The sequence below is a fragment of the Pyxicephalus adspersus genome, chromosome 4, assembly GCF_032062135.1.
Source record: "Pyxicephalus adspersus chromosome 4, UCB_Pads_2.0, whole genome shotgun sequence".
Classification (NCBI taxonomy): domain Eukaryota; kingdom Metazoa; phylum Chordata; class Amphibia; order Anura; family Pyxicephalidae; genus Pyxicephalus; species Pyxicephalus adspersus.
The window spans coordinates 31907355-31919271 of NC_092861.1; the positions used below are offsets into that span (position 1 = coordinate 31907355).

Genomic DNA, 11917 nt, shown 5'->3' on the forward strand with positions numbered 1-11917 from the left:
TACCTAACTTTTGCAACTTTGGTAACTTTTGCAAGTGCCATACAGTTATTGCAGACATAATAATGAAATTGCATACATAGCACACTGATATGCAAACAGTATGTCAGCATTACCATATCATATTGTTATATTATATATATATTACATATATCTGCATGTTCATGAAAAACTTGCCATCACTTGACCTAACACCAGACACACTGTGGGTGCTTCAGGTCAATAGAGACTGCAGAGTCTATTGTTTCTTTCCAGCCAGAATATACCAATGTACCACAGTACTAGAAGCAGACCTTGCACATATTTTGCAATATCAATGTTTTCCATTACACAAACATCAAATTATACATAGAAACATGTTTTTATACCAAGGCCCACACCTTATGGGTTTCAGTATAACCAAGAATCACTTCTGCACCGACTGATTGCAGGCTTTGAAGCAACAGTTGTATTCACACATATAGCCACAAAGGGGATTTCCTTTTCCACTGCTGTTGAAAGCCTAAAACTGAACTCCAATGAAGCAACCACGTACACAGATTAAACTGATGGATTAAAGCTATTTTACTAGGCCAAGGATTTACATCCAGTTCTGAGAGGCACAACGTTCTGTTTAATAACATGGGGGATGGACATGATCATTTTTTGCTGCGGTTTGACCACCCCACCTTGTAACTGGACAGTGAAAGAAGAAGCACACTGATAAGCTAATTTCTTAGGCACTTTGCTTTCTCCTTGCACTATAGCATATTCTTTACTCTTTGTGCTGCTTCCACCACAAATAGTTTATACAAAGTCAGTTTGAGGATTTTACACTGCTCATAATTTGAAAAAATATTAAATAATAATGAACTTACATTTTAAAAAACTGCATTATTCTGCACATTTTAAATCTGTTCAACATTCAAACATAAAGACAACTTGTTTGTTAGGCATGCAAAATACAGGGTTCACTTAAATTCCTTCATCAGCTACGGTTCACTACACTTTACTTTGTCCGGTAAAATATCTGGGACCTGTGGTTATGAAGCAGAATGGGGCTCTGAAATTAAAGTGTATCAAAAACATAATTTTTATTTCACAGCAGATTGCTTTTTTGCACATTTGTGGTTTCTGTTTACTGCACAGGAAGTTACAAAGACACTACAACAGACATCACAAGATCAGCCAGCATATCTAAGGCATAGGTAGCTGCACTACATTACATATTTTATTCTTAGAATAGATATTCATTTATTACAACCTGATCTTTTGCACTGAAAAAGGTAAAAGCAATGTTCATTTTAAGAGCAGACTGACCATTGTGAAAAATGAAAGCAATCAGAGGCTAAGTTGTTTTCACCTACAGTTGGACATTTGCTGTTCTATCAACTGCCAAACCTCATATACTCACACGTTTAATGATGGAAATAAATTGAGTGAAACTATGTTTACTATGAACACCGAATCAAGTAAAATGGGACTATTAATCAGGGCTTGCAAAAGGAACATGTTCTATTTCCTTGGTAAATCAACCCCATAGTCTACCCTAATCTATGGTTTCAGTGTTTGTGGTCACATCAATTAAAATGTTGTACACCATGGTCAACTTCAAAATATTATTTTTATTATACCAATATTTTCAATGGCTGTGGATCTCTGCAACAAGTGGAATCCTGAAAATAGTTTATTTTTACTAGCTAGGAAACACATTATTGTAGGTTAGCCCACAAAAGGACAAACTTTTCTCCACTCTCTGACAAAACTTTTGTTTTTCCTTTATCTGTCCTTTAATGGCTTCATTTTTAAGGGGAAGTCAACCAACCTATTAGTAGTATTTTAAGCCATATCTGGTCACACTAGCACTGAAGGATACTAGTACTTGGCATCCTAACACAGAGGCTACAATTAGGTTACTTACATCAATTTTTTTATTTTTTTCAACACACACCCGCTGCGCTTATCCATGCACATATTTTTATACCAGGTCTGCTTTGACTACTCCTGTGACTGCAGCAACATAACACAGGGATGTCATTTTGGTTGGAAACTCTAACTTATAAAGTATGTTGTAACCATAGTCTGCTACAATGTATATTGTCAGCCCTGGTCCATTATTTTAAAGACTTTTAAATAAAGTTGGCAGTACTCAGTGCTTCCATTGTAGAACACAAAAAATACAAGGTTTTAGATGCTGGACTCCTGTGTCTGGTCCTGCATCAGTTGTTTTTTAGACTTTGGAAATAAAGATACATTTTCCCAGAACTCTTTGGCTACAAAGTAATAGGTGACACTGTCCAAGCAGCAGTTTAGATCACCCACACCCTGAGCAACATGGACAAAGTCAGTAACTATTTTTAACACTGAACAATCCAGGTTCATGTATTCCATAATAAATCGTACTATATTTCCAGTGCCGACAGGCAAGAAACAAAGTAAGAAAATAGCCATATTAGTGATCACTATCCTGATAGTTTTCTGAATGTCTTTCTCTTCTTGAACACTCATTTTCTCCTTCCTCTTCAGGGTGAGAATAATTTGGATGGAACAAAAAATTAATATAAGCGTCGGAACACAAAAACCCAGAAGTGAAAAATACAATGTTCTCTTTAAAGGTTTGGAGGTGACTTTTCGGAAGCAGAGAGTTTGGTCCCTAAAACTGCTGTCTGTGGCAAGATCAAGGTAGAGGCGAGTAGCAATAAACAGAAGCCAGACAATCACACAAGCCATAGCAGCGTTCTTGGGAGAACGAAAAGATCTTGCTCTTAGTGGAAACTTTATGGCCACATACCTGTCCACAGATATCAAGGTAATGATGGCAATGCCCATATATTTGTTCATAAAATAAATTGACACAAGCACATTGCAGAAAGGAGCACCAAAAATCCATGATAGATGGGTGCTGTAGATGCGAAATGGAAGTATAAAGAGAAGACAGCAGTCACTAAGTAGAAGGTTCATCATATAGACTCTTGTCTCTGTCCACTTTTTCATCCTGAAGCAGAAAACCCAGGTGGCCAAGGAGTTAAACACTAATCCAAATACCAGCACCAGTATCAAAAGGATTAACAAGAAATCTTCCACAACCTCATTTCTTTTCTTCATGATTTCAATGCAGTATGTTTGGTTGTAATTTGCTACAAAAAACAAAACAACATGTTATACACAAGGCTTTGTCTGCAGAGCAGATTGTTTTCATTCTTTAGTACTGTGAGAAAAACTAATAGGGATACACGGCACTGATGGCACTGGTGGCATTGATTGGTACTGATTTTATTGTAATGAGACATTTATTACTAGAAGGTTGCGTATATGCTACTAGACAATATAACAACATATTGGACAAATATATAAACACCATTTGGATAAAAACAGTCAAAAAAAAAATTAACCAGGTATATGCACTAAAATGCCTAATTGTATTTTTGAATACCATATAAATACCTTGATTTATTAGGTATTAATCTCCTGTAATCCTCTGAACAAGTGCACTAAGAATGAAAGGGCAAGCACCAGGAACCCATCAGGTTTTGCTAACACGCTGAACATGCTGACAAGTAAGGAGAGAACAGGTAGGGTCACTTCCCCTTCTGCTGCCATTTCTTTACTATCTAGGTGCAGGCCAGGTTTTCTGTTTTACCTATTATAAGTTTGCAATTTTGTCCAAACATTCTTGTGATACAGCTCTATTATATTTTCAGACCTGCAGTGAGCTGTGACTGTGTGGTGCAGGCTCAAATGATGTTCATGTAAGTGATTGGAAATGGTTAGTATTTTTTTCTGCATACAGCTGTATGGGGTGGCTGATCACAGTTTGCTAATGTGACATGGTATGTTTGTCTATTGTAACAGCTGGCCAAATAAATCACAGGGTTTCGTAAAGGATGACAGGTACATTTGCCCCACATACAGGTTATATGCAGAGTATTTTTCTGTTTAGTTTTCCTTTTAACCTGAAGGTGGGTTTGAAGTACCAGGCTGAATGACAATGAGCTTCTTGGCCAGGTGGGGGAGTTAAGGAGACCTGGGTATGATCAGGTGTAACTGTCTCACCTGAAATGCATCCTGGAAATTAGGCCGGGGATATAAACTCACAGCCTGCTTATTCCTGGGCTTTGTTATGGTTGGTGAGCTGGGAAGAGGACTAATGTGAACTGTGAGTAAAGACAGACTTTGATACAAAAGATGTTTGGTTAAGGTCTTAGAGTCCTGCACAGCACTAGGTTAGTCTGGATTGCTAGTTAAGGGAACTAACAGTGAGTTAGTGGCCAGGCTTTATTTTGGCTGTTTGCTTTATTTTGCCTGTTTTTGTGTGGAAACAATGTTTAGGTGAAATAAACCCTTGAGGCACCTAAAACCTGCTGGCCCTGTTTCCTGCTTTAAACACCCCCCTGTTGCTATGGGTTATCTCACACAAGAAATTGTGGTCTGAGGATCTGTACTGAGGCCTCGGTCATAATCAAATGTTGTGTGGGCCAGGAACTGTCAGCCACATGGTTACAGATTACACATCTGACAGGGCCCATAGTCAAGAGGATAATTTTAAAGATCTTTAGATATCCTTGGGTCAGCATACTGCTACAGCAGAGATAATGCTGATTTAGGGCAATTTCTGACTGCAGGCCCAACCATGCTCATAACCAATCCCATTCAATTAAATAAATAGTAACTAATGTGCACATATTTGCACGTGGCTGCAGGGGATTGCGGCATAGTTCCTGGAAGTAACAAGCCACTTCTGGCCACACAGTAGCTTTTCCCCCTGTGGTGGAAAAACTGCACCTCAACTGCATAACAAAGCAGTTGGCAAAATCTGTGGTTGACAGCATGGTAACTGAAGAAGGGCGGCTGCTCCAGCTCCTGGCTAACGGTGTGGTTTTTACCAATCTGAAAGGGGCATTATCCAAGAGGCAGGATGTTGATGGTAAGCCTTGCTGAACCATGGGAAAAACCTGCCTGGTTTAATGTGGAAGGAATAAAAAGAAATAAAATTATACATTCTTTCCCCGGTAACAAATATATTTATATCTGCTGTGTGTTTGGATGTTTGATTCTCCACTTTAAAGTTAAAGAATTTTTTTTTATTTCTCTGTATTTCAGCTTCAGAGATATGTGGCGGCTAGTGACACCAGATTGCTGTTAGCAGTTCTGCAAAGAAAGAATTGTTAACATGTTTCACTGGTTCATCAAATAAGTTAAATGACTGAGTGAGCTTTTATGAGACATCAGAGTGCACCTCATAAACTGGGAGGATTTGCTGGCTCAATCCAAGCAAGCACACAGGAAAGAAAATATATTCCAGTATTCTTACAGCTAGAAATGTGCTTCTGTTAATATTCACCCATGTGCCAAAAGCAAACTAACTTGTCTTTCTAAAACGTGCTTGAAACTAAGAACGGCACTTAGTTTCAATTATGAAGGGTAAAGGTTAGACAACTCGTGGACTCCAGGAACTTGAATGTTAGCATAAACCGCGATGGTGAAACATAACTTCGTCATCATCACATAGTCATAAATACCTTAGCAATACACTTCAAATTTTCCAGTTAGAAAACACTCAGCTATAGTTTATTTTTTGCAAGTTGTTCTGTTCCTAAAAACTTTAGGGTTAAATTCACACCATATAACTCTGACTAAAGCTTGGCAATTAGAGACATGTGGTAAACAAAATACCAAATCTATCTGCCATATCTATTCTTCTCTCTTCCTCTAATGAGAATGTGGTCACAATAATTACCTTGTTGTCATATGTTTTAGACTGTACTGGCAAGGAGTCAATTTAATTTAGGATCTAACAGCTCCATTACCGGGCTGCAGGCTACTTCAACCCCATAAATATAAATGTATTTGCTAAATTGTATTTACTTTACACATGACTTCTCACAGAGCTGTAAGCCAAAAACCTTCAACTTGACTAGCAACCCAAGCAGCTCTGAGTATATTTACTAACCATGGAACCAGGCTAGGAAGTTGATAAATTGGAAAGACTTATCAATTTAATATCAATTTATTTATTGATAAACCTAGTGGTTAATATAACTTATAAGAATGGAAGCTTAAAGAAGTGGTCACAGTGCTTCAAGTTCACAAAATAGATACTTAGACATTCACTAATGTAAAGCCAAAGTGGTGCTGCAAGGTCATAAGGCCATGAATGCAGTTTTTTTTTTTTTCTAAAATGAAGCAAATGATAATGATGCTCTTTTGGAGGTAGCTGAGGTAGGAGATATGGTTTCCCAGAAGGATTAAAGCTCCCATTATTCTAACATAGAAAAGCTCCTATAGCAGAGACAGCAAAGCTTCAAATGCTGCTTAGGAAATAGTAAAATTGCATTACAAGCAGAGGTTCTCCATGGATCCCCTAACTACTGGAAGCCATACCAGTTTGCTAAAAAAAAAAATACTGCTTTCTTCTACTGGAGGTGGAAAACCTGCACCCGTTGGTTGGCTGGGACGTAATAGAAAAATGGAGAACTGGCTTTTAAGTTTCCCTTTACTACTTCCCAACTCAAACAAACTTTGTGACAATATTTGTGATTATTGCAAAGTGAACTTTAAAAAAAAATGGGCTTGTCTGAAAACTTGATGCAATGGATTTGAGGTCTGGGATTCACTAATATGTTGTCTTTTATGCTGCTATATTAATATAAATAAAACATTTTCTTTAGAACACAAAGGGACAGAAAGTGCTTACCAGTGGTTGTGGAGGCCAACACAGAGGAGGTCACAGCCATGTACTGAGTGATGGAGAGATTTCTATAAACCACAAATACATGAAGAAATGAATATAAAGATAATACATATATGGTTTACATATATTGATGGCTCACTTGAAAGGAATGTATTTTTGTCATTGCACTTTTATGCTTGCGAATCTTGTGAGCATTTGCACAGTGATCATTTTTATGGTCCAGTTCACAAATATAGGGTATGTAGGTATACAAAGCTGAACTTCAGCCTTACCTCCAGTCTCCCACAATTGTACTGTACCAAAATTTCTTACTTCACAGTGTCTTTAAACCCATTGCCCCTTTTATTCATGGTGTTTACAGCCTTTCATCATTGACGCTCAGCATCACATGTGTAGGGTGGACTGAATCAGACAATTTCTGTGATGGTTTTAGGAAGCTATGCATGGAAGCATTTAGCCTCCACCTACCAGCCATCATCTGTCTGCATTGCACAGAGAAGAACAGAAATGGCACAAATGGTTCTTAAATAATGCATGTAATGAAAGCAAAAAGTTTTTTCATTAGCATGTTGATTGGGGGATGGAAGGAGAAATATAAGCAGGGTAAACTTCAAGCTTGAAAGCAATGCTCTAAATCTGGATATTATAATTCTATTCTTATAGTTGATGCAAATGCCAGAACATGTTGGATCTATTTCTGTATCTTTTACCCTATATATTATAAATCTGGATATTATCATTCTATTCTTATAGTTGATGCAAATGCCAGAACATGTTGGATCTATTTCTGTATCTTTTACCCTATATATTATAGATTGCACAATCAGATAGTAGGATGTTGCCCAACCTAAAACTGCTCATTATCTGACAGCTAATTCATTCAGTTAGGAGTGAATTGCAATGAGCCCATATATTACTTTCTCTTTCTCACTAATCCAAAGTACATAGATGTCTATCATCATAGAAGAGTATGTACAAATATATTGTCTGCTTGACTTATATTTTTATGTAGTGGAATAGGCTCCTACCTTTTAAAATAGTTTAAAAGTACCCTAAAGCCTATTTTAAGCATATAGTAAGTGTGTGTGGCGAATACCTATATACCATATGATGTTTGCTTCTGTATTTAATATTGTCATGTTAGAGTCTTTACTCCAAATAAAGAAATAAAATATTATATATAATTCAGGTTTTATTAGAACATTTTTGGTGCTGCAGCATCTAGTTAACAATATTAAAATTCAGGCAGTCAGATGTAAGATTTACAGTAGCTTAAAGAAACCTCCCTTTCTCTTCCAAAGCTGTATTTTAGTTCGAGGTGAAGCCATGTGGACTTAATTAGTCCATAGATTCCTAAAAGGAGGATAAAACCGTCCAAAATCAGATTTAGGTGGACTGACTGTGAAACGTTTAAATGCACTAGAAAATTTGTGTTAATGTTTCAGAAAATTAATCTATTTGGAGCATAATATCATTTTTTTTGTACATAATTATGGATTTATCACGTAATGACTTTCAAAAATCTATAACTTCTGGTAGTCACTGGAGTAAATCCAAGTCTCATTATAATACCACTCAAAGATCTATTTATTAGTATTGTCACCCAAAATGTTGTCACTTTTACCTATTAGAGTCGTAGGTAAAATGGGTACATTTGTATGAAAAGATTGATAAATAACCCCCTTAGTACATTTACATGCATAGGCTACTAGATAAACTTGAGCACAAAAGTAGTAAGCATTGAGAAAGACTTTGTTGGTAAATTCAATGAGAGTGAATCTTTGCAGCATTGCAGAGGATTGACAGCTGATGAAGTAATATGTAGTTTTTGTAATTTAAGACCCAGAACATAAAAGTTGATCTGCTTACCTTGGATCCATTGCTTCGGTGTACTCAGACTCACAAGCACAAGCAACCGGGCAATTCCTAGAAAAAAATATTCAAAGCAGCGCAGAAACTTGAGGATTACATGAGATTAATGTACTACATTCTTCCTACAGACTCTTACAACTAACTTCCCCCTCTCCAAACAGCTGAGCACGTTCCACCACGCACTATTCATAAAAAGACCTTCTCTATACTGCAAGTTGTGTATAGGATACTGAAATGAAAGCACATTTATTGCCTAACTTCCTTGATTCATGCACGTATGAATCAGGAACATAATAAAGGCACGCATTTATGTATTGCATAAAAAGAAACATTCCCATGGTTCATGTGATAAGGACAGACATACGTTAAATCTCTGTGTTCTATCTGCAGATATTATGTATTAGGCAAATATCAACAGAGGTTTATACAAAGCAGATATTGTACTTTAAACTGTAATGTACAGCTCCGGGTGTGTCTATACATTTTTCCTGGCAGCTGAGTAACATTCGGGAGATTATATAAAGGCGTAATGTTTGTGCCAGCCCAACTAACCTGCAGATGTTGAAAATAATCAGTTGTAATGGATCTGATTTGTTTTGAGTGGAGTTGGATAGGTTTAACACTTAGTATGTTTTTAATGCTACATATGGGATGTTGTTTATCCAATGAGCATTTGTATAGCAATTACACACTTCTTGAGATGAGGAGGGGTTCCTATCCTTGTATCCTTCCCCAAGATATTCAGAAATAAATAATGGTTGGACTATATATCCATTGAACTCCTTACTTGAATGAATAAAATAGTTAGATTACATGAGTCAGTATACACTCCTAAAGATGTCAATAAACAAAAACCACAGCAAGCTAGTGCTGTTCACTTTGGTAGTCATTTATAATCAGTTAGACCCTTACTTCATTTTTGAGAAGCTATTAAATGGGGTTGGTCTAGTCAGTGTAGAGGCATGGGTAAGGATATCTGTCAGTTGTAGGAAGGGATCATGGAGAGAAGTGTCTTGAAGTGGTGCTGGTGGGGGTTATGGAGAGAAATGTAAGGGGGAATAATGGGACAGATGTCTGTAAAGTGTAGGGATGCCTTTAGGTGTTGGGGTTTTTGTATTAATCTATGCTTCTGTTTTCTCTCTGCTGCAATTGGGCTGCTAATCAGCTACTGGTTGCAAAACAAACCCCTGATTTAGCCAATATAATGTAAGGTCCCTTTTCACATTAACATTTTGAACTAGTGCAATAATTGCTGCCCAATACATGAAAAATGTAACAGGCTGCATTTTCAGGACCCCAGAATAGCACCAAACACAGAAGAACATTGAGAAGATATGTTGGGATACCATTTAGAACTGGGGTGTCAAACTCTGGCCTGAGGGCCAAATCTGGCCCCAAAGGAATTTTTTTGGCCCCCAAAGGAATTCTAAATATGAATTGCAGCTGGCCCGCTGCTGCATTGAAATAGCGCCGATACTACAATTTTATTTTTTTTAGACGCAGGGAATTGTAGTATCAGTGCTATTCCAATTCTCTATTATAAGCTTGTTCTTAAATGAATTTGAAGCAAAACCTCTGTTTCCAAATGAAAAGGTTTTATATTTAATGAGAAGGAAAAACTTCCTCAAGTTTTTCAATAAACTTCATGTTTGGCCTGCGCCTTTGTCTTAGTTTTTAATTTTGGCCCTCTGCGTATTTGAGTTTGACACCCCTGATTTAGAATGAGAAGGTGTGATGCAGCACCATTCAGAATGAACTACTAACACATTGTAGGTACAGCACATTGGCACTCTGGTCTTTGCAGCGCCAGGTCCCTGATTTGAATCTCAGCCAGGATATTATCGGCATGGAGTTTGCAGGTTCTTCCCATGTATGCGTGGGTTTCCACCGGGTATTCCAGTTTCCTCGAACATTACAAAAACATGCAATGAGGTTAATTGGCTTCCCCCAAAAGTTGACCTTAGACTGTGGTAATAGGTAGGGACATTAGATTGTGAGCTCCTTTGAGAGACAGCTAGTGACATGACTATAGACTTTGTAAAGGGCTGTGTAATATATCAGAGCTTTATAAATACTGTGTATTAATAACTATAACACTCCTAGTGTTCTAGCATTGCTCCTCAAAAAAAAAAAACATTTTAATATCCAAAAAGAATACTTTTTTTCACTTGCTTTATGCATATTAAAAACCTATTTGTATCTGTGTACTATGCCAATGAGAAATCACAAGCCACTTATAGTAGTGTTGCGCACATATTGACATCAAAGGAAATGGTCTTGGAAGGTTGGTCATAACAACTCTCCTTGCATACAATGTTTCTTATTGAATTATTGCTTGAAAAGGTCAGTCCCTTTTAATAATTTCCCAAAAGACAATAGGTCTTCATGGCCATAGGAGCTGCTTGTTGTTGTACATGGAAGTTTTGTAATTAGTAGGAAAATCCCCCAACAGGCACCAATCCTTTCTTGCCCCTTTCTCACAACCTGCAGTCCAATCGGCTCAGTAAAGTTGATAAAGGATGGGTAGTAGTCTCCCTACTCATTCTCAAGAAGATTTTCTTCCATCCATAACAATAAAACCAATATATATTACTTACTTACTTTTTACCTTGCCTGTTGAGAAGCCCCTGTTCCTTAATTGAGAGCTCCTATGCGTGGTACAGGAAGAAATGATTCTTTTATATACCCTTTGTGCACGTCTAGCCATTTCCTTCATTTCCCATGTGACCTTGCACATAAATTATACCGTGGTTTAATATTATTTCCTTTTATACCAGGGCTCATATTTTTCATCTGTTAAGGTACCATTTTGCGTAAATTCTTGCTTTCAGTTTTACGTCATCCAAATAAATGAAATTATACAGCCAAAGACCCAACAATGTAAAACAGAGTTCACATGAACCCTCAATAAATAGATAATACAAATTCAGCAGAACAGCATACAAATGCTACCAGTATGCAAGATTTGAAATTAAGTAACAAATGTTACTATGCTCATGCCCCTCATCACTCCATACTGTTAATGTCAGCATGTGTCCAATTTACTCCAGTTACTGTGGACATGGGTTTAGGAACTTGCCACCAACAACAGATTCAAAAGTGGTAAATATTAGTGGTAAAAACATTATTATGCTAAATCAATGCTTGGCTTTCAAACATCCTTACCCACCAAGTTTATATGAAATAAACACTATTGACCACATCACAGAATACATGCAAAGCCAGCCCAGTGATCCCTCTCTTGCACCACCTTCCTCTATCTTTCAATTAATTGGGAAAAGTCACACCCATCTACTCTTCCACACTAGAGTGCAAATCTACCCAGGGTCAAAAGATGGAAATAATGTGTGTGTATATGTCTATCAAAGTCATCACTAC

General features: G+C 37.2%; 1 protein-coding gene across 1 annotated transcript; it reads right to left on the minus strand.

The window, feature by feature from the left end:
• Window positions 1-1051: 1051 nt before the first annotated feature.
• Window positions 1052-11160, minus strand: LOC140328269 (G-protein coupled receptor 35-like). The gene is made up of 4 exons (XM_072407725.1): window positions 10304-11160; window positions 8537-8593; window positions 6671-6732; window positions 1052-3113 (listed from the first exon to the last, which is right to left on the minus strand). The coding sequence occupies exons 1-4, from the start codon at window positions 10321-10323 to the stop codon at window positions 2164-2166; spliced, it is 1089 nt and encodes a 362-aa protein (XP_072263826.1). The 5' UTR covers window positions 10324-11160; the 3' UTR covers window positions 1052-2163.
• Window positions 11161-11917: the final 757 nt, after the last annotated feature.

Coding starts and splice junctions, on each gene's coding strand:
- LOC140328269 (XM_072407725.1), bottom strand. CDS start 10,323: ATGTGCTGTACCTACAATGT. Junction 8,594..10,303: donor ATGTGCTGTACCTACAATGT/GTTAGTAGTTCA, acceptor ATTTTTTTCTAG/GAATTGCCCGGTTGCTTGTG. Junction 6,733..8,536: donor ACCGAAGCAATGGATCCAAG/GTAAGCAGATCA, acceptor TGTGGTTTATAG/AAATCTCTCCATCACTCAGT.